Genomic DNA, 24,279 nt, shown 5'->3' with positions numbered 1-24,279 from the left:
GCCAATGAGCCTCTGCCCTGTTATTTGCTGATAAAATACTGGGCGTATTATCTGGAAAACAGAGAGCAAGATACAGTAAATAGCCTGATCCTGCTATGACAGGATGCGTGCCAACTCACCATCTAGAGTTTTGTACAAATTCTTTCTCTCTGTGGTTCACATGGTTCTAGGACAAGACACAAGGAGCGAGACACCAACACATCTGACCTGCATATAAACTTTATATTACAGAGGGAAAACATTATCTGGCACCAGACATACAATGTTTAGAAAACTCCTAAAAAATAAAGCTCCTTCAGTGGTTGTTTGCAAACAGTGCTCTTCTCCTTGTTTCACTGTGGAGGCATTTTGAGCTTCTATGAACATAAAAAGAAGTTCTTCATGTTACATTATATGTTGAGAACGTTTAAGTGCATTTCCAGAGCTCATTCCTCAAGCTAACGGTCTACCCAGACTGCATATCTTCTCTGTAGCATCCCTGAGAGCTGCACTATGGAAACTAAAGTCCCTGGAGTTCAGAGACAATGACGACAAGTCTCAAATCACATACCCAGACGTGTAGACTCTTAACTAGGGCACTACGCTTAATATTTCCTGCTGGCTACTTTCACCCAGAGAACATTTAAGTACCCAATTTTTTGAAACCTATTAATGCATTGCACCATCGTAAACACATTTGACCATTACAATAGTGTTTCGACCAATAAAAAGCAAGACTGACAGATGATTTCACAGATTCTAAGGTGACCTCAGATGGAAACATGGGTGTTGTAATAGCAGACTGGAAGCAGGAAAAGCTAATTTAGGGGTTGGAAATGTTAACAGAGTTGCAGGATGTAAAAAACAGAACTGTGGGGCACATTTCACCCAGACGGGATGAACAGAAGGAGAAGGGGCCCTTTCATATGATCTACACATGTTTTTGGGTCAAGGAAATATATCAACTGCAAATTTGCGTAGTTACTTACTGCTGCTAAACATTGTTTTCAATATCGTTAAGAATTTCATTCATAACCTGACTAATATGTATTTATTTTAAAGTGCATTGATTTGACACACAAACCTTAGCATTGACACAACTGACCACTGACAAGAGAAACCGTGAAAGAGAAAGCATGAACTCTGGTGACCCTGCTCTTTTTTTCTTGACCCTAACATCTGCCTTTCTTTCTTCAAGACTGAAAGACTCAGCAAACCATGAAGCGCTTTTCTGCATTTCTATGCAAATGTGTCCAGTTTGTGCATTTTAAATGCAAAACTTGCAACTATTGACATAAATGAACAAAAACAAAGTTTAACATTCATTGTCTCGCTTCTGAGGCTGGAACAGAACAGGGCCCTGTTCTTTTGTCTGTGGAGATTGCATGAATGTACACTTGAATTTAATACCTGTTTGTAAAACATGTATTTGCCAAATAGCCAAACCCAATAATTAAAATACTTTTAAAGCATATATTTGAATTATTTTGATTCTCTCTCCCAAATATATCAATCATTATGCATTGCAACAATCTTTAAATCTTCCATCATTTATATAATTAAGAACAGGTGTTTAAATACGTTTGAATGCTGTCGAATCAGAAAGCAGAACCGTTCAATTCACCTCCATTATTATGACTGTTTACTTTCTTGGTTCCACATTTTTTTCAGGTGGGCGTGTCGGATGTTTGGAGCGTGACCTGATTGGCTGGTTGAGCTGAGGTGTTTTGACTGCTTCATATGGTGAGACACTTCAAAACAAAAGTCTTTTTAACTAGCAAATGTGTGAAATAAAAAGTTATCTGTTAAATATAAAAAGATCTGTAACAGGTGCCAAAGTAATATGCTGCAAAACAGTCATGTCAGCTACAGTAACAAGTCTATGGAGCGTTTGACAGTGAGTCTTATTCCGAAGAAAGAGCCAAGAAAATCTGAAGAAAGCGAAAAGGCCGCTTGTAGGAAAGAATGAGCGCAGATGAGAGATCATGAAACACTGATGGACACCCTTGTGCCATCTGCTGGTCAAAATGAAGCACAGACTAGATTTGATTGAATATATATATACACTACCAGTCAAAAGTTTTTGGACAGTAAGAGTAATGTTTTTTTAAAGAAGTCTCTCCTGCTCACCAAGCCTGCATTTATTTGATCCAAAATACAGCAAAAGCAGTTATATGTGAAATATTTTTACTATTTCAATAACTGCTTTTTATTTGAATATATTTTAAAATGTAATTTATTCCTGTGATCAAAACTACATTTTCAGCATCATTACTCCAGTCTTCAGTGTCACATGATCCTTCTGAAATAATTCTAATATGCTGATTTTGCATATTCTTTGATGAGAAGAAAGATCCAAAGATCAGCATTTGTCTGAAATAAAAAGCTTTTGTAACATTATACACCATACCATTAAAAGCTTGGAGTCAGTATAATTTTTTGGGGAATTTTTTGGGAATAAATTAAATTAATACTTTTATTTAGCAAAGATGCTTTAAAATAATCAAAAGTGATGCTAAAGACATTTATAATGTTACAAAATATTTCTGTTTCAGATAAATGCTGTTCTTCTAAACTTTCTATTCATCAAAGAAACCTGAAAAAATTCTACTCAGTTTTCAACGTAATAATAAAAATAATAATAATAAATGTTTTTTGAGCAGCAAGTCAGAATATTACAATGATTTCTGAAGGATCATGTGACTGGAGTGATGATGATAAAAATTCAGCTTGGAAATCACAGGAGTAAATGACATTTTTAAAATATATTCAAATAGAAAATAGTTATTTTAAATTGTAAAAATATTTGAAATATTTTGAAATTGTACTGTTTTTTTTCTGTACTTTGAATCAAATAAATGCAGGTTTGGTGAGCAGAAGAGACTTCTTTAAAAGAACATTAACAATCTTACTGTGCAAAAACTTTTGACTGGTAATGTATATGCTAGTTTTAACATGTTATGTAACAAATACAAATATGTGTAGCACGTAATTCAAGAAACAAAAGCAAACTTTTAAAAAAAATTTATTTTATGTTGTTGGGACCATGACATATTACTTTTTTCTATAGGGACATAATGAGTTCACAAACGTTTTAAAAGAACAAAAACTAAACTGAATATAGATGCTAAAAATAAATAAACACTGGAAATGAAAACTCTCACGTCTCACCCACAAATGAAATCATCAAAGAGCTGGAGAAAAGTGCATTTTGATTCTTATGACAGGATATGTGATCTGACATAATATATTTACAAGCAAACAGAATTCAAAAACACCAAAAAAGAAGAGGGTTGTGGGGTTGTACATGGTTTTGGGTTTAAGGTCGACATATTTCCCATAAATACCCAGAGAACAAACACCATTGATGTCCTGAGTTTTAATGTGATCTCAATTCTGCTCTGCAGAAACACAGATACAAACGTCCTGAGAGGTCTCAGATGGGATATCGCAACCCCAGGATATGCAGGTAATACTAGCTTAATAAAGAAAAGGGAAAATCGGATCAACAACAGTGATATAAATTCCATATGCAGTACCTTGGGAACCGATCATGCCTCTATGTATTTAAACGCTGGAATGATGAGGAAAAATTGGTCTGTGACTATAAGGAACGCCACTATTGTTAAATAGTACAAGCCAAACGACCAGTCAAACAACTAAATATACAGTTCCCCCACTGAGAATCCAAATGATTAACTGCAATCCAGTGAGAACCAGTAACAAATGGGCAGTCATTCTGTAAACATTTTTTAAGGAAGAGAAAATGAAAACACTATTCACTCACCTTCAGGTCGCTCCAAACCCGTATGACTTTCCATCATCCGTGGAACATAAAAAAAGTTGTTCAGGCTGGTGTTTCCATACAACAGTGTTAATTAAATTTCAGTGACAAAGTTTGGAAGAAAGAAAGTCATAGTGATTTTTAACGACATCCTGTAAGGTCGGGTAAATTTATCACTATATTGTTCGCCGAATATCACTGCAGATATATATTTCTCAGACGGCAGAGATTTCTGTAAACCCTAGACATAATTTTGTAAAGATGCACATGCTCAGACATACTTTCACCCAGCCATGCAACAACTTACAGATTTTTCTCTATTTATATAAACCTAAAACAAAAGTTGTGAACTGAGCTCAGAAGCAGCCCTGGAAAATAGATGCTGCAGCCTGAGGAATAATGACCTCATATCTTCCCTGCAGCCAATCAGGACACAGCGTGAATGCAGCCACTGCTGACTCACTTCCTGTCCGTGGCTGCAGTTCTAGAGGAGAAAACTTTACAGTTCTTCAGTGCCTGTAATCAGTGCAGTGGATGAAAGCTTTTACGGACAAAACAAGTACAACAGAGTAGAAAAGATAGATTTATAGAAAAATAACTAAAAGCATTCAGTAAGGCTGTTTGTTGTACTTTCACACAGCTGATACAATGATAAGTAAACATGAATTCTTATTTACACTATTGAACCATCAAAACTGAGCAGTGTATGTGGCGTGGCTGTGAAATTACTCTTCTTAAGCAGGCATGAAAAGATTTCGAAGCGGCATTAGCACCATAATCGGAAGCAGAGTGTGTTTAATTTGTCCAACTGCTGTTACATCTCCTGCACATTCAAACATACTAGCCTTTTCAAATTGTACTCCATTGACCATAACACTGTCACTTTGTAATACTTTGCTTGACCTGTAGAGGACAGCAGAGAGTTGTGTATAAAAATAAGTAGCTAATACGCCTAAAGATATTGCTATACAAGTTGTACAAACACAGGTACCTTCTGTTTCCTCCTAAATCCATTGCATTGTTTCCACCTTTACTATCCATAGTTTTTCCTTCATTTTACACATTCGTTTGCCCATTCTTTACAACCGCCCATCTATGAGACTTGACACCAAGTAGACCCACCAGTTAGTGCACAAAAATTGTGCAGACCCTGCTAATGGTTGAAATGTCATCATGCACATTGAAAACAGAAAACCAAAGCATACTTTCGGCTTAATACATCTATAACTGTTACAGTGTCAGTTACCACAGAAAATACGTTCTTAGTAAGCACTTGCAGTGGGAGTCTATGGTAATGCATTGCAAAGTGTGTTCAAACAAAGCTCAAACAAAATGTTGTTTGAGCTATAAAGTTGTCTAAATCAATCCCATTTTCAAATTCTTCCTACTCAAACACGCCTGGTTTATTCATGATCAACTCATGATATTATTAGTAGAAACTCCACAACCTGAAATAGATCCAAGACATAAAAAATGTGTGCTGTTGGTGTGCCTCCAGGAATAGGTTTGGGAAAAACTAGTCTAAATAATACCAATACAAAATAATACAATGGGACTACTTTTCTAGGTGGATGGGCTTTTTGAGTGGAGTGGAGTTGAGTTTACGGCATGGGTTGTCAGGTTTCCCAAAACTAGTAGCCCAAAACTAGCCCAATTGCATTTCAAGAGGGGTCTCCTAGTAAAAATCGTGTTCCAGGGGGGTGGAATAAGAATTTTAGAATAACCGTAACAACATTTCAGATGTTGTGCAACGAGATCAGTCCGCCAGTTAGTTAGGTTATGCCGTCCCATAGAACAAAATTCCACAAATGCATTTCCATCTCCCATTATTCGTATTAACCCTCTTCATACAAGTCAGAAACCACCTCAAGTGTGTGTAAAAGCTTTGTGAATTATGGGATTTTTATTCAAAATGTGTCATTTCCATCACTCGTTTTTGAAGCGAAACTTTAAATTGCGCATAAAAACAGGGTGATGGAAACATAGCTAGTGATTTGCTGTATAGACTTCCACTGTAAGTGCATGCCAATTTGTTATTTTCTCAGGTAATCAACATCATATAACAGATGCTGTTAACAAAGCTTAACTAGTATTGAACTCAAAATATTCTTTTAAACAAGTGATCACAAAGGTGACAAATCGTCAGCACAATTTTAAATCACGCAATGTGTCACGAAAGAAAACAGGCAGCTGGGAAAAAGGTTGATGTTTAAAAGCAACACAAACACCAAACATAAATGTAAATAACATTGAAAAATAACATTTTAAACCATTTACTGCCTAAACATACATACAAAGGATTGTTCAAACATAACATGTTATGTTCTTGTCCAAAAGTACCTTAAAAGTACCTTAAAAGTTGGTTAATTCCATCTCAGCTGAGAAATGACCATGTGACTATTAGAACATCAGCACACACACACAGATCTGGCTGTGCCATCTAAAAAACCCTAAACTCAAATATGTGCTGGACTTTAATTGGTAAGCATCAATAATGGCGAGAATACTGTATAACACTGACTGGAATGATTCAGGACCTTGAAAACACAAGTGTCTGGTCGCCTCCCCATCTTAAACCCAGTACTGGTTCTTTTTCAGTGCTGGGTTTGTTGTCCGACAGTGCTGTATTAACTCAGGATCCGCCCCTTTGGAGTCCATGTTTGACATGGGGATGTTGTTTGCGGGATCGGTTTTCCTAAAAGTCTCCTGACTCACTTCTCCATTCTTCGGCTTTGCCGCCACCGTTTGGACGTTGTGCTTTCCGGTTTTGTTGCGACGAACCAAGTAGTAGGCCAGCACTGCAGCCAGAAGCATGAGTAGGAGGATGACGAGGATGGGAATAAGGATAGCCCACAATGTATTTCGTCTAGACACCACAGGAGTTGACGTAGTGCTGCCAGAAGCCACTTCACCCTCTCTCAACATGGGCTCGTGTTGACCTGGATCATTGTTGTCGGAAGTGGACACCGCTGGCACTTTGAGCAGTGTAGCGCCATAAGCTTTAGATGGGTCGTAAGGAACCACATTAAAGGGCAAGACGCATTCTGCAGGAGGAACACCATGCGCTTTAAGGAGGAACCGTGCTTCATCTTGACCTTGACCTCCAGCGTTTTGTCCCCCGGTTGTGTTTAAGATTTCCAGAGCTACCCGACCTTCATCCAGGTCTCGTTGGGTAAATGAACTCACTGGTTGGCCATCATCTGGCCCACCTCTCTTGACAAACCGAGCTCCTTGGGGTTGTTGGATCATGCTGAAGGTTGGAGATGTTCTGGTCTTGTTGGCCAGAGGTGCAGCGTCCAACAGCTTTCTGTCTACGAGTACAGTAGCACCTCTGGGGAGGAGGGGATTCTGGGCTACCTTTGCCAGCGGTTTCACGGTAATGTTAAGGACGGAGGACACATTCGCCGCCCTGCTTCGGGCCACAAATGCCACGCTATCTCTCGGTGAGGTGGACTTGACGAAACGGACACTCACTCTTCGCTGTTTGATCTGCTTCTGCGTGAATGCCGACGTAGGCTGTCTGTCTACCATTACGGCTGCGTATTTCGGGACATTGGTGATCTTATAGAGCACTTCTTCCTCAACGGGACCCCCAGTGGAGGTGCTCAGCATGTCCTCTGTGATTAGCGTCTCGTCATCTCCCTGCCTTACGTGAATCTCTGGAGCTTTGTTCAGTATCAAAGACTTGGCCAGGATTCCGATGTGCAGCGTGTATGGGTTCGTTTGGTGTTTCCCATCAGACACTATAAACTCCATGAAACCGTCAGATAGGCTTCCGTCACTAACAAAAGCAACCCGCCCAGTGTTGATGTCTTCCTGGCTGAATTGGTTGATCCGGTCTCCTGAGTCGGTGTAGATGACATATCCGTTAGCTGGAATCTTAGAGATGGTAAATCGGACCTCGTCCGGTGTGCTGTCCTGGTCAACTGTGTTGAGGTAGTTTTTGGTGATGGTGGTTGTGGAGCCCTGCAGTGCTTCCAGGAGCAAGTCCAAGCTTACAAGTTCTGGTGGGTTTGAGTCTCGCCGTCTAATGGAGATCAGGAAGATCTCCTCCAGAACCACGGCACCAGGCTGGACTTGAGGAGTGCGACCGCTGGGGTTCAGATGGACCCGGAAAGAGAAGGTATCAGAAGATGCTCCGGAGTCATCGTGATTGTACTCCAGATCACCATGTGCCACGTCATCCTGCAGGAAATGGGGAGCATCCCGAGGCAGGTCAGACCCCCCGAGAGTGAGTCGTCCATGAGTGGGGAATCGACGCACTTCATAAACAATGTCCTGCCCTGCACGTTTCTGCTCAGGCAAACTGGCCAGCAGGTTGGAGGCATCCAAAACAGAGCTGTCAATGACTTTAGACTGACCCTGGACCACGGAAACACCTGCAACACATTAACAAAACACCAAAGGAAAAGAATTTAATTATATTTATTTATTAGACTTGTGTCCTAGAGATTATTATACAACAGGGCCCAGGAGGGCCAAACTATGATCAAACTGACCTATTAGTATTTCAGGGGTACCCAAACTCGGTCCTAGGGCTGGTGTCCTGCAGAGTTTAGCTCCAACTTGCCTTAACATACCTGCTGGGAAGTTTCTAGCCTGCCTAGTAAGAGCTTGATTAGCTGGTTTAGGTGCATCTGGGGTTAGAGCTAAACTCTGCAGGACACCAGTCCTTTAGGACCGAGTTTGGGCACCCCTGGGTTTTGAGCTAAGCCAGATTTGAGAAACCCTGGCATACAAGCTCCTACCACACTGAGTCACAGTGCTCATGCAGAAAATACAAGTTTAAATGTGGCCTGCATTATGTCCTGTTCCCACCACATCTGCCCATTATTAACAGTCGTCTGTTCAGTTTTGTATCAATTGACAAAGAGCACCTGGTTCAAACCCCTACTCAAAAAAATGATGCCTAATTGGTAGCTACCTTTGTTCTTCCAGAGCTGAGATGACACGTTTCGATTGGCTGCGTAGTATGACACAGTGACTGGCAGGCTGTGATGCAGCTCTGTTGCTGGGGGAGATTTGAGGGACAGCTCAACAGAATCTTTTAGGACCCAGAAGGGCTGAGAAGGCATCTGATGCTCATAATACACAGCACCTGCATCCAACTAAACACACAAGAGAAATCAAAAACAAAAACCCATTTATAACTGGCAGTAACACTGTTAACACTGCTCACAAAACAAATCAAATGGTTAGATGTTGAAGCATCACAAACAAATAAGGAATTTATGCAGATTTTATAAGTTTAGATTCAGCAAGCAAAAGCTTGACTGTATGAGAGAATAGTGCTGCCCTCTACTGTCCACTAATAATATCAACACATATGCTGCCCTCTTGTGGCCAGAGAAGGCATTACAATGGAAGAGGCTTTATATAATATATAACACTACTAGTATTAATACTACTAATACTAATAAAATCTAAATCTTAAACTTTAGCTGTATGTGCTGCTGGTTTCCTCTGCAAGTATATGTACACAAATACACAATGTTACCTCAGTCTGTGTGAATTTGGTGATCTCCTCAAACTGTCCGCGCTGGTTAGGTTTGATTATTCGTCCCAAGCGAGGAGGTTTCACTAGTGAGTATGTGATTTCATCACCGTCTTCACTTGTTATGGCCCGCAAAATATCTCCACTGATCACCTGCCTAGTGCCTGACAAGCGTCATCAAACAAATCACATCATTCCACTGAATTCTTCATTAGCAGCTATTATTGATCTATAAGGTTGTTCCAGATAAGATTACAGACTGCTCATGATGAAAAACGACCCAACCCCCCTCCCCAAAAGTTTGATATTTAATAAACAGTTTTTCCAAATCCCTATCTCTCTCTGGGCCAAATGAAAGCTCTTTATTGGCCCAGAGAGAGGCAGATGTGAGCTCTGGACGTGTGGAGCCCACCTGGGAAGACCATGAGTTCTCCCTCCGTTTCCATGGAGATGGTGAGCTGTCTCGCCTTGACAGGGAAGCGGTAGAGAGGTGAAGTGTGTTCTCCATCAGTTACGGTGAAGCTGAACCCACCAGATTCTGAGCCTGAGAGCAGACAAAAGCACATTATATTCACTACATCATGTTATAGACTTGAAAACAAGGGTTCTTCAGTGGCTCCTTGCAGCACATTAGATATCAAAGTAGAAGTTCTCTGAGGGAACTTCTATCAAAAAAGTCACTATGGGTTATAGTGATTTGCTTTGTGGTTACAAGTGTGTTGCTAGTGTGGTTTCAATAGTTTTTTGCATGCTCTATATAACTGCTAAGTTTTTCTGAGTTGTTTTAATGTGTTTTTTGGGTTTTAGTATGTTACTATGCAGTGCTACTGCTACTTTGCTATGATTGCTGAGTTGTTTTTAGCATATTGCTATGCTTTTGCTAATGTGTTCTGAATATTTTTCAGCATGTTGCCATTCAGTAGCTACACTATATGATTGCTAAGTTGTTCTGAGTCATTTGTAACATATGCTATGTAGTTGCTAAGATGTTCTGAGTTGTTTTTATCATGTTGCTACTGAATATGACTGCTACGTTGTTTTTAATAAGTGGGTTTTAGCATGTTACTTTGCAGTTACCACCCTGATAGCACACGTACATTATGGAGACGTCTATTTGTCTGCATTTACATCTGCAAGATGCATTTTTTAGAGCATTTGCTCAGGTACAAGACACCTCTAGGATGTTTTCTGTCAGAGGTCAAATAGACGTTTAGAAGATGTCTTTGAGATGTTCATGATTTAGAATGTATGTAAAACTGACATCTTAAAGATGTCTATAAGATCTGTACACAGCAGATGCTTTTCAGATGAAGCAGTATGCCAGATAGCACATGCACGTCTGCAAGATGTCTGTTAAAGATCACTTGATCTGAAAAGCATCTGCTGTGTTCACACATCTGACAGACGTCTGTAAGTTGTCAGTTTTACATACATTTTAAATCATAAACATCTTAAAGACATCTTATAGACGTCTATTCGACATCTGATAGGAAATGTCCTATAGATGTATCGCATATGAGCAAACACTCAACAAAAAATGTTGTTTTTTAATGAGTGGGTTTTAGCATGTTACTTTGCAGTTACTATCTTGATAGCACATGTACATCGTGGAGATGTCTATTTGACGTCTGCGTTTACATCTGCAAGATGTGTTTTTTTAGAGTGTTTGCTCATCTGTAAGATGTCTCTAGGATGTTTTCTGTCAGAAGTCAAATAGACATTTAGAAGGTGTCTTTAAAATGTTTATGATTAGGAATGTATGTAAAACTGATATCTTAAAGATGTCTCTAAGATGTTTGTACACAGCAGCAGCTTTCCAGATGAAGCAATCTTTAACAGACATCTTGATGTACATGTTGCTAGGCATTTGCTAATGTGCTAGTATGAAATTGAGTGGGTTTTAGCATGTTGCTAAGGTGTTCAGAACAGTTTTTTAGATGTTGCTACTCAATATGATTGCTGAGGTGTTCTGAGGTATTTGAAATTGTTTTTAGCATGTTGTTATATGTTTGCTAAGGCAATTTGAGTGGGTTTTACTATGTTGCTACGCAGTTTTGGGTGGTTTTTAACATATTGCTATGGTGTTCTGGGTGGCTGGGGAACCTTGGGTATTAAGACTAATTTAACGTAAATTATATCTCTTACTGAAATATGACGTGGAAAACACATGAAAGATTTGCGTTATTTAAAACAATCCACATTGTTTTACACATATTTTGATTATGGGGGGATCATTATTTCAATGATGTCAAATGGTTGCTCTCAGTGAGCTATTGGCGCTACCTGTTGCTATTTTGTACCGAAAATAAAATACTGATACGATGCCACATTGTGTGGCTTTTGGTGTTGAAGTTGAAGGGCGATGTAAGTTTTCACTGCTTTCCTAGCAATGAGAAGAGGAGAAAAGAATGGGAAGATGCCTGTGGACGAATAAAACTTTCTAAAGACCTGCGTCTTTGTTCTCTCCACTTTAGCCTTGATGCCTTTGAGGTGTTTAGTTGACCACAGCTACTGAAAGAGCTTACAAACGGCATGAAAAACGCTAGATGCCATCCTGGCAGGATGTAAACATGGCGACGCTTGTCTGAAGAAGTTTCTCAGCATGGATTTCACTCAATATCCAGGGGCGTTTAGACTCCTTGTCTGGAAAAATCGATGGTACGCCATTTGGTTTAAGCCTACGCTTATATCCATTGACTCCTGTAAGCTATTTCAGTAGCTGTGGTCATCAAATCAGTATTTTATTTTCCAAGCTGTGTGGCAGTAAATAAGCAACAGGTAACGGCAGTAGCTCACAGAGTGCAACCATTTGACGTCATTGAAATAATGGCGTCCAAAATATCTTTCATGGGTTTTTTTGCTACATATTTCAGTAACACATGTACATTATCTTAAGACATACGTCTTGCAAGTCTGTTCTATATCCACACCCCAAATCTCTTTTCTGGCTCCTCATCTGGTGGCCTACTGTTTTATTTTCTTTAGCAGCTGATATTTTATTCAGCTGTCAAAAGTTTTAGACTTGATTCAAAGAAACTGATGTCAACCCACCCTGATGAATGAATAAAACCTCTCCATTATTAATCTGAGCCTGGGTGAAACTGTCCACGCTGTCATCCGGGGACACTTTAAAGGCAACGATCCCATTGCTGGGCATCTCGATAGCATACACCAGCTCCTCTGGAGGGGTGTCGAGATCATTGCTGCTCAGCATCTTGGCTGTGATTTCAGACTCCTCTCCGGCTAGAAGCTAAAAGGGGAGAGCACACACACACAAACAAAGAGAGATAAACAAACCAATAAACAAGATGGAACAACTAAACTGTTGTTTTCAGAGGTGTCTAACTGTCTGGAGTCGTTGGGATGTGAAAGAGGCAGTTATGTCTCCTCTGATGCTGCTCTAATGGATGTGTAATGGACAAGTTGCTGAAAGACATTCTTAAACGATGAAATTCAGCTGGGAGAGTGCAGGGCCGCCGCATGAGTGCCACACATCAACACGCATTTATCTGTTCCTCAACACTTTCACTGCCTCCATCTCCCGCTCTCCTGAGAGGCCGAGGGAAAAAACTGGAATTGAGTACATGGCGTAGTGCCCTGGAACAGAAAGGTCTACAAACTCATTATCAGTTAGTAATCTAGTTTCCGCATAACGTGACCTTCAAGATTTAAGTGCATGTAAAATCATCTTCTTTCCTCCTGCGAGTGCTGTTTAATGGAGGGCAATGCAGTGTCATTACCAGGGTAAATATTAGTCATGACAGATAACTCTCTGTACTGCCCTCTGGTGACTGTTCAAAGACCTTTACATCACTTACTGTGTTGTATATGGATGTGCATCCACTAGATGGCAACGCTAGACCAGAGTACAGCACGAGTGACGTTTATGAAACAAATATCTTCCCAAATTGGGCTGGAAATTGCTGTTTCTTCGTACTCAATATTTAATAGATGTAACATGGATCAGAGGCTGCATGGCAAATCAAATCCCAGCATGCCGTGCCGAGGCCTGCTTTGATGGGAAACTGCAATCTCGCTCTGATTAGACTGGTGTGTCTCTATAGGGCCCAGAACTGATATATTACTGTGTGTGTATGTGTTTGAGTAATAGTGTGATTGTGTTTTGTGTGGATAAATCTCACAAAAGTTTCATGTTTTGTGCCAGAATCAAAAGGAAAACCGTATGAAATTGTAAAACGAAGGCATTTTAGGAACGTTGTGATTTTTGGCACTGGGTCTTTATTTTCATGGCAATTATTGGAACAAAATGCAAAATCTCATTCACATTACTGTAATGTGACATCAGTGCAATTAGTAGATACCATAGTAGTATTGTACTGAATTTAATTTACCCACTTTAAATTTCCAATTATAATTTTATAAATTAATATATACATAACTATCATTTTTTAAATTAAAAAATGGGACTTTTGTATAAATATGCAATTGCTTGAATTTTTTACTATGTTTTATTAATACTTATTATTATGACAATTTTATAAATAATATACTGTATATTATGCTGGTATGGTAGTGTTTGTTTTACTAAATTTAATTACATCAAAATAATAAAATTATAGTTTTATTATTAAAATATACATAACTATAACTTGAATTTAAAAAGTTAAACTTTTGTATAAATTTGTCATTGCTTGAATTGCAAATAAAATACATTTAAATGTAATTATATATATATATATATATATATATATATATATATATCCTGCAAATGAAATACATTTAAAAATAATTTATTACTATAAGAAGTTTATAAATACTATGTATTACTGTATGTTATACTGTAATGTAAAAATAATGATTATTTATTTTAGTACAATAAGTAGGTACCATAGTAGTAATGAATTTATTCTACCCAATTTTAGTTTCATTAATTAAAATATACATAACTATAACTTTTGAATAAAGAAATGAGACTTTTGTATAAATGTGTAATTGCTTATATAAATATATCCTGCAAACAGAATACATATAAGTATAATTTTATATATAAATATTATATATTATTAATGCATATTACTGTACTTCATTTAATCTATTATAATATCCATATTTGTAGTTTCAGTAGTTTTTTTTTTGTCACATTGTGGTCACTAGAATAATTTTTTGTTCACATCACAATAATAATTTTAGAAATTAAAATATACATAACTATAATTTTTTAATTAAATATATATATCGTGCAAATTACGAAATCCTGCAAAATACTATATATTATTAATACTTATTATTGTAAAATATGTATAAATGTTATATTTATTACGTATTTGAATCTTTTTTTTCCCCCTTTTGATTTTAGGGAAAAATATGAGCCGGGTACTTTTTAGTGAGATCATTCGATTGTAAGTGTGTGTGTGTTAGACGCTGTGCTGGTAAAACTTGTGTTTACAATTTTGGAAAGAGCAGGTCTGAATTTGGACTTTCTCTGTTATTATCATCAGTAACCGTCGAAAATTGAGGTATCCTGGATTAAAGCATGTCTGATACAGAAGCAGACAGAGTGAAAGCACGCGTGCACGAGAAGGGAACTATCCGCATGTGGAAAAACACACATATCATTATTTCACATTTTGCGGGAGTCTAGCGGCGTCTCCGATTGGTCGGTTTTCCCTCCAGCCCAGAAGCCGAATTCTTGCCACCGTCATGGTTTTCCAAAAATATGAGTTTCCACGGCGACCAGAAACCACAGACAACATCGAGCAAGCACTGAATGACACTCTGTGTTCCAGCGGAGGGAGCCGCTCTGAATTTTCCGACTACGTCTCTTTTCTAGAAGCTTCATTAATGTTTAAAACAGGGGAAAAGGTCTAGGTGTACCTCCATTCCAGTGTTGCGTTGGAGGCGGGGCGGTTCGTCATTCACAGGGAGGATGGTAATGCCGATGGTCAAGGACGCGCTTCGACGGTTGATGTGAAAAGCGGACGCCATGACGGTGAAACTGTCCTCTGTGGTTTCACTGCTGTCGTGGAAGTAGTACACCTGCCCCTGTTGCACCTGAGGAAACACAACATACACAACTATCAAAAATCCAGTCACACACACCCACCTAATCCTTTTTTTGTGGTTTTTTAAGTGGCGAGACAATAAAAACATCCTTTTAAAGTTCTGTAGATGTAGTTTCCCTCCAAAATGATGAAGTAAATAAACAAAAACTACCATGGTAATCAGTTCCTGTTTTCAGGATTGTTTCATGTTGCTAATCAGAATCTTTGTTTATTTTACTGTGTATTTGTTTTGCTTTTGTTTATAGTGTAACCCTCATGTTGCGTTGAAGTTATTTTAAACCTGAAGATTATGTTTTTTTCCAGAACAAAAATTGACAGATAATGTACTCACCCCCTTGACATTTAAAAAGTTCATGTCTTTCTGTCTTCAGTCGCAAAGAAATTATGTTTTTTGAGGAAAACATTTCAGGATTTCTCTCCATATAGTGGACTTCTATGGTGCCCCTCAGTTTGAACGTCCAAAATGCAGTTTAAATGTGGCTTCAAAGGGCTCTAAACGATCCCAGCCGAGGAAGAAGGGCTTATCTAGCAAAACGATTGGTTATTTTCTAAAAAAACTGGCAATTTATATACTTTTTGAACCTCAAAGGCTCGTCTTGTCTAGCTCTGCGTGAACTCTGTGTATTCTGGTTCATGACAGTTAGGGTATGTTGAAAAACTCCCATCTCATTTTCTTCTCCAACTTCAAAATCGGCCTACATCACTGTTTTACCTTTTTTTGTAAAGGGCGTTAGATCTTCTTTGCATGTTTACTTTGTAAACACTGGGTTGGTACTTCTGCAGCCGATGTAGGACGATTTTGAAGTTGGAGGAGAAAATGAGATGGGAGTTTTTCGACATACCCTGTCTTGATCTGGAGGTACAAAGACTACGCATGCACATCCCAGAGCTAGACAAGATGAGCATTTGAGCTTTAAAAGTATATAAATTGTAATTTCTTTTAGAAAATGACCGATCGTTTTGCTAGGTAAGACCCTTATTCCTTGGCTCAGATTGTGTAGAGCCCTTTGAAGCTGCATTTAAACTGCATTTTGAAAGTTCAAACTCACGGGCACCATAGAAGTCCTCTATATGAAATGTTTTCCTCAAAAAACATAATTTCTTTACGTTATCATCTGTACATTTTTGTTCTGGAAGTGAACTTAAAGAGGAATAGATAATTTACTCACCCTGAAGCCATCCTAGGGGTATTTGACTTTGTACTTTCAGCCGAATACATTCTGAGTTATATTAAAAAATGTCCTGCCTGTTCCAAGCTTTGTAATGGCAGTGAATGGGTGTTGAGATTTTGAAGTCCAATAAAGTGCATCCATCCATCATAAAAAGCACTCCATAAGGCTCAGGAGGGTTAATAAATGCCTTCTGAAGCGAATTGACATGTTTGTGTGAGAAAAATATCTATATTTAAAACTTTATAAGCCGTAATCTCTAGCTTCCGTTAACTGTTTTATGCGCATTCACGAGAAATGGCATTCCAGCGGATGATGTAGGTTTTGTTTGTTTGGCTTACATCAAAATCCTGTTGATTTTGTGACCAGTGTTTGGCTTCCATGTTCGCAACCGCATTCGCCTACGCCATCCATGAGAACGCCACTCTCTCACGTACAACAGTTAGTGGAAGCTAGATATTACAGTTTAGAAAGTTTTAAATACGGATATTTTCTTGCACAAATGCATCGATTCACTTCAGAAGGCCATTATTAATCCCCAGGAGCTGTGTGGAGTACTTTTTATGATGGATGGATGCACTTTATTGGACTTCAAAATCTCAGCACCCATTCACTGCCATTATAAAGCTTGGACGATTGTATTTGTTTGAAAGAAGAAAGTCATATTCACCTAGAGTGGCTTGAGGGTGAGTAAATCATGGGCTAATTTTCATTTTTGTGTGAACTGTCCCTTTAATATCATCATATTGGACTAAAACCTAACAGCTTACTAAGAATTTTCATCCTTTTTGGGGATTTTTCCTTCTCTTCTGGTCAAAAAAAAAAAAAAAAATTATAAATATTTTCTTACACAAATGCATTGATTCACTTCAGAAGGCCTTCGAAATCTCAACAGCCATTTACTGCCATTATAAAGCTTGGAAGAGCCAGGACATTTTTTAATGTAACTCTGATTGTATGATGATTAAAGGAGACAGAGGACAGGCAATCATGGGGGAATATGACATCTATCTATCTATCGTTCTATCTGTCGTTCTATCGGTCTGTCTGTCTATCTATCTATCTCTCTATCGTTCTATCTATCTGTCTATTGTTCTATTATTATATTGTTTTTTCTATCTTTCTATCATCTATCTATCTGTCTATCTATCTATCTATCTATCTATCTATCTATCTATCATTCTCTTGTTCTTTCTATCTATCTATTGTTCTATCATTGTATTGTTCTTTCTATTGTTCTATCTGTCTATCTATCTATCTTACATTCTATCTATCTATCTATCTATCTATCTATCCATCATCTACTGTCGTTCTATCGCTCTATCACTGTATTGTTCTTCCTATCGTTCTTTCTTTTTTCTTTATATCTGTCTATCCATCTATCTATCTATCTGTCTATCTATTGTTCTATCATTGTATTGTTCTTTCTATCTAGCATCTATCTATCTATCTATCTTACGTTCTATCTTATGTTCTATCTATCTATCTATCTATCTATCTTACGTTCTATCTATCTTATGTTCTATCTATCATCTATCTATCTATCTATCTTATGTTCTGTCTATCTATCTATCTATTTTACGTTCTATCTATCTTATGTTCTATCTATCTATCTATCTATCTATCTATCTGTCTATCTATCTGTGTAACTCTGATTGTATTCGTCTGTAAGAATAAAGTCATATATACCTAGGATGCCTTGAGAGTGAGTAAATCATGGGGTAATTTACATTTTTGCATGAACTGTCCCTTTAATGAAATTATTTAAATCATTTATGAAGGTTTTGTATTTCTTTTTGGAACTGATTGATCATAAGCCTCATTGGTCTGTTTTTGGGCAAATATTGCCACGATTATTCACAAACAATGCTTTTATCACTCAAAAACTGAGGTGCCTAAGTTCAGATGAGTGAGGTCTATGATCAGTTGTTTTCAAAAAGAAATACAAAACCTGTTCTAATTAAAAGAAAACAAATTAACGCAAAGATACAATCTAATATTTGTTAATAATACAGCATGAGAAATTTACAAGCAATTTTAAAAAGGCTGGTAATTTCTGACTAAGGTAGAAGATTTTCAGCACAACACAAAGGATAATGAAGAAATAACAGAAAATGATGGAGGAAACTTATTTTAAAAATAAGTCACACATTAACGAATAAGTCACACATTAATCGAATCACATTAACCATGAAGAAATATCACATGTCAGACTCAGATGTATGCCTCTAACTGCTAATTTACATCTCCAACCTTTTTTTATTTATAAGATCAACAATAGTACAGCTGTTCTTCCAAACAAGCCATTGCTTAGTCTGGTTTGTTACATAATTAAATGTACATCCGTCACACTACAACTGGATTTAACGTGGGTGGTCAGATGCACTTTTTAAACAAAGTGCAGATTTAGTCAAACAAACATAATGCGAAACTCTAGGAAGCCCCACAGCTGCGAGCGCATCGTGTGAAACTGAAATATGTTAGCGTGTCCGGCGCAGAAGGTCAGACGTCTGCCGTTTGTCATATGCTGTACAGATTTTAACATTCTCCAGATGATCAGGTCATTGCACATAGTACAAACTACTAATCTTAACAATGACCACAAGCCCTCACGTTTTCTTCAGGAAACATAAAATTTTTTAATATGAGGGCCACAGCTCAAAGTGTCAAACTGTGCGCTAACCGCTAAGCCACAGCTTATGCTAACAACAGTTTAGCAAAGAAAAGCTGTGCTTCACCCCTTTCTGACATCGTTTAAGTCTGCATATTCTCATGTTTGTCAGAAAATTTGTGGTGGCTGTTGACAGAAGATGTCATTTAGAATAAAGGTGTAATGTTTTTATGTAAGGATCTTAGTATATTTTTGGCCTTCTTAACATTTTATTTATAAGAGGCATTTAAAGGAGACAGAGGACAGGCAATTATGGGGGAATATGACAAGCTGGATTCAAATCCTATTAATTGGGAGCCAATGATGCACCAGAGCCTCTTTTGGGGCCAAAAAAAAATTAGAAGAAAATATATACACATAAGTAAACATAAATTAATGAACGCATAAAAATAAAAGAATGCATAAATAAATAAATAAAAAATATATAATAAATATATAATAAATGAATGTAAAAAATTCAGGAAATAATAAATATAGGAAAAGGTAATAAAAATTCATTCAGGATAAAATTTTATTACAAATGAATTATATTTGTTTGATCAAGTCAGTTATTCCTTAATTGACTGACTGATTGATTTATATATTTACTTATTTCTTTATTTTTTTTATTTCTGCAGATTTGGTCCTCGACACCCATTGACTTTCATTGAACAAAAAATAGTAGGTCTAAGTCAATGGGAAACAAACTTTGGTTACTAACATTCAACTTCAAAATATCTTATTTTAAGTTCCACAAAAGCAAGAAAGCCACAGGTTTGGAACAAAATTAGAGTGGAAAATGATTTTTATTTCATTTTTGGGTAAACCGTCCCTTTAATATTAATAATGTTAATACAGGTTTAAAACGCATCCAATGTAAAATCAAAGTCCTAAAGGAAAAAGCCAAAGCTCTGAATGAGGCTGTTTTACATTATTCTGCTGTTGTTTAGTCTGTATTTGTTATGAAACTGATAACTGTCGGCGGCTATCTACATAAGATGTCGATTTTTGTAGCAGAGGAAAAATGTATTCCAGATTATTTCGTCGTGACATGCTAATATCCGTTCTCTCTCTTTCCTTTTGAAGCCATGAACTGTTTGGAGATGTTTTCATCTCAGTGCGTAGTGAATGTTTGCTACTATGCTGCACCGTAAGCTATCCTTACAATCTGTCCCCTGGTGTGGCAGCGCTGACCGCCAGTATACAAACCGACCGCTGAGTCCACAACACAGAATAAAGAAACTCCACATTCAGCTTAGTAATGAGCATGACGCATACGTCTTTAATTTAGGAACAATTCCGCCTTGGTTCCTTTCCTGCGCAGTAGTTTCTCTCCATATGGAACATATTAGCTGTTTCAGAAAGCATTGCATAACCGAAGAAAGGAAACGCCGAGCACAGGACGGCGAGAGCCAGAGTGGTTAAGACATTGTGTATTAAGATGTGGTGTTGAGCGGCTGCACACAATGAAGTTATTCTGACAGCTGGACTAAAGCCACCACAAGACATTGATTCGGAACTTCAAATTCAATCTGTCCTCCATCTGAGATCTCCCTCTCTCTCATCCTTCCCGGCTTTCTCTGATCTGCGAGGTGTGTTCATTGCATAAGATATCTGTCAGTCCAACACCACTCGTGTCCTGCTGCGCCTCGATCGCTCAAAGGAATATTCTGCTATTTTCAACCATCAAAATGTCAACGCGGCTGTTTTCAATAACAACAAAAGCATATATGACCTGCTTCATCATATTGAGCTTAGATTTTGACAGAAAAAAGCAAAGTCTCAGCTTTCAAATGATTTAAATATTACAATTGTACATTTATACTTCAATCCATTGTTGAGATTTAATATTAGAAATATTGTCTATCAGAAAACTGTATTTTGGAGGAAAATACCTAAAAAAATGTCAAACAATTAAAAAAAAAAAAAAGATTATCTAATCTAATCTTATATTATATTATATTATGTTATATTATATTATTATATTATATTACATTATATTACAGTACATTATATTAAATTAAATTATATTATATTAAAATGTATTTGCTTCATTATTTTGAGTTGCTTAGTTTTTGATAGGAAAAAAACAAAAACAAAATCTCAGCTTTCAAATGATTTAAATGTTACAATTGTACATTTATACTTTAATCTCCTGTTGAGATTTATTATTAGAAATATTGTTTATTACAAAACTGTATTTAGGAGAAAAAATGAAAAGAAAAAAAATCTGACAAAATTATTGGATTTAATCAAATAATATAAATATAATTAAATGTAATGTAATGTAATCTAATCTAATATAATATAACATAATATATTTTCACAGGTAAACATGATATTAGCTATGTACTGTTGCAAAAAAGAAAAATACAATAAATAAATAAATAAATAAATAAAATACAAAAAAAACAAAATAAAAAAAAATTAATTCTAAAACAATTTGAAACATTTTTTTAATTATCTGACAAAATGGTCGGATTTAATAAAATATAATATAAAATAGTATTATTTAATATTTTTTGACAGAAAAAAGCTAAATCTCAGCTTTCAAATTATTGAAATATTACAGTTGTAATATTTCCCTTGCACACTACATGAAAGACTATTTCTATCATTAACATTTTGAATATCAAGATAAAAACTGACACTATTTGAAAACTAAGACTTTGCAGTTCTGTTTTGGCGACACAGAAAGTTGAAAATAACCGGGGAAGTTCATCAGTTCTGGCTGAATAGCTCCTAAGTTAACCTGATCTCTGTTCTCGATGTTGCACGGGTGGTGGCGCGGTGTAAATGCTTTATTTGTGGGATATATGGGCTAGTTTATTCTGGCCTGCGGCAGCAGGGAAGCGCAAGTCAGAATTTCCATCAAGCTGGAACGGCAGTCATAAGAGCAATGTCTAACCGCTCTCAAACAGCAGCATACTCATTCTACCGCCAGTCTTTCCCTGCTCATTCTTTCCACTAGAAAACCTCTGGGTCACTCTGCTAGATATCATAACATGAAGTAGTTTTGGGGGGCCCGCTGGAAACAAAGACAGCTTAGATAAGTCTTAAAAGACAGTGGGAGAAAGAGAAATCATTTCTTAGAGCCTCTAAAACACAGCGAGCATCAGATGGGCATGATCAAGGTCCGCCTCAATAGCTGTTATTCTTTGAATGGTTTGTAATTAAGATGCAGAAAATGCTATTTTATGCCTGACTGTTCCTCAATGATATGGCAAAATGCTACGCAGGGATCCTGGTAGTCTCTGAGAAACCATTACACGAGGCTGTTCGCCCTTTTAATTAAAGCCAATGACAGCTCCTCTGGTTCCATCGCAGCTCTTTTATCGTGAGAAGAATTAACTCTCATTGCAGGCACAAAGTACAAACAAACAAAACAAACAAGCCTGTAATTACGGCATCATTAGTTGTTCCCACTGTTTCCTCTACAAACGAGAACAGTTTACCCAAAAAATGAAAATTCTGTCATCATCTGCTCACCATGTCGTGACTTTCTTCCTCCTGTAAAACTCTTTTTCATTTCCAAGATGCTCGAGCAAGCAGTGAAAGCATATTGTGACCATGGGCTGTCAAGCTCCAAAAAGGACAAGAAGAGCACCATAAAAGCAACATAAAAGCTGTCTTTATGACTCAGAAGTAACATTTCAAGTTTTTTGAAGTCACATTTATTGATGCTTTCCACTGCAGATCTTAAATCTCATTTGCATATGCACATTTTCTAGATCTAGATGCATCAAAATGATGTTATGAGTCATGTGGAGTGCTGTTACGAAGATTTTATGTCTTTTTTGGACATTCAGACCCCCCTAGTCACGATATTCAATCACCGTATGGTAAAAATCAGCATAACAGAGTTTTTACATCAGTGTTGTGATTGTTAACCAAAGCTGAAACCACAAAAAAATTATTTTCAGTAACTGAATCGAAATAAAATATTAGATGGAAAAAATCTGTAGCCATGCCTCTGAAATCCATATAAGGGTTGAAAAACACGTTTCTGAGGTTACACCTCCCATAATTACAGCTAATATTCACGGCCATGCCTTTGATGCCCATATAAGGGCTGGCGAACACATTTTAGCACATACCACGCCTAAAATCAGTGACCATGCTTCTGATGTCCATGTAAGGGTTGGAGAACATGTTTCTGAGGTTACATCTTCCATCCCTACAGCTAATATTCATGGCCATGCCTTTGATGCCCATATAAGGGTTGGCGAACACATTTTAGCGTAGGCCACTCCTCTTTCCATGCTAATAATCAATGGCCATACCTCTGATGCCTATGTAAGGGCTGGTGAACATATTTTAGCACAGGCCACTCCTCTTTCCATATCTAAAAGCAATGGCCACACCTCTAATGCCCATATAAGGGCTAGGGAACATATTTTAGCGCAGACCACTCCTCTTTCCATGCGTAAAATCAATGGCCACACCTCTGACGCCCATGTAAGGGCTGTTGAACATATTTTAGCACAGGCCACTCCTCTTTCCATGCCTGAAATCAATGGCCACGCCTCTGATGCCCATATAAGGGCTGGCAAACATATTTTAGCGCAGGGCAAAAGCCTATGTAATGTGTAAGCGCAATTGGGAGCGTGCTGTTTTAGCTTGTTTTTCAATCTTTCAGCTCTTTCATCGTAAGTCATGTTTTTTAACGCATCCTAATTCAATTCCGTGCCAGCTGAGCTACCGAGCAAGCTTGTTACGTTCAGAGAGTGAAACATATCGTGCTGTAAAACATAACTGTGTACGAAAACGATTACAAGAGCTCGCTGTTTTACTGCCTCTAGTGTTCATTTTGTTGGTGGAGTCATATTTACTTACTGGTATGTATTTTGCGTCTTGCAAAAAAGTTCCCACAGATACGTTTTTGTCATGAGATCAGGTAACTAACATCCATGACTATGCCTCTAAAGCTTATATAAGGGTTGGTCAACAATATTTTGGAGGTGAAATGAAAATGAGAAATGTTGCAAATGCTACTGAAATAAATTAAGTAAAATTATGAAACCTGAAATAAAAATAAAACTATAAATATTTTAAAAACAAAAACTAATAAAAGGGACAAAAGCTCATAATATATTTAAATTAAAATTAAAATTAAGCATATAAAAATAAAAGCTAATTCAAAATAATAATATAATCACGGGTGCACATTAAGTGGTGCG

General features: G+C 37.3%; 1 protein-coding gene across 1 annotated transcript in view; it reads right to left on the bottom strand.

Moving 5' to 3' along the window:
• Positions 1 to 3,019: 3,019 nt before the first annotated feature.
• cspg4 (chondroitin sulfate proteoglycan 4) overlaps positions 3,020 to 24,279 on the bottom strand; it is a 61,880-nt gene continuing 40,620 nt past the window's right edge. Inside the window, exons 5-10 of the mRNA XM_051099900.1 lie at positions 15,093 to 15,269; positions 12,309 to 12,507; positions 9,670 to 9,801; positions 9,261 to 9,421; positions 8,688 to 8,871; positions 3,020 to 8,142 (exon numbers count right to left, since the gene is read on the bottom strand). Coding sequence (XP_050955857.1) covers positions 6,335 to 8,142; positions 8,688 to 8,871; positions 9,261 to 9,421; positions 9,670 to 9,801; positions 12,309 to 12,507; positions 15,093 to 15,269 — 2,661 coding nt within the window. The 3' untranslated portion in view covers positions 3,020 to 6,334. The remainder of the gene's footprint in view (positions 8,143 to 8,687; positions 8,872 to 9,260; positions 9,422 to 9,669; positions 9,802 to 12,308; positions 12,508 to 15,092; positions 15,270 to 24,279) is intronic.

Source organism: Labeo rohita, chromosome 25 (genome assembly GCF_022985175.1).
Source record: "Labeo rohita strain BAU-BD-2019 chromosome 25, IGBB_LRoh.1.0, whole genome shotgun sequence".
In the NCBI taxonomy this organism is placed as follows: Eukaryota; Metazoa; Chordata; class Actinopteri; order Cypriniformes; family Cyprinidae; genus Labeo; species Labeo rohita.
The sequence above is the reverse complement of the archived record's forward strand: the minus strand, read 5'-3'. Positions and strand labels throughout refer to the sequence as shown.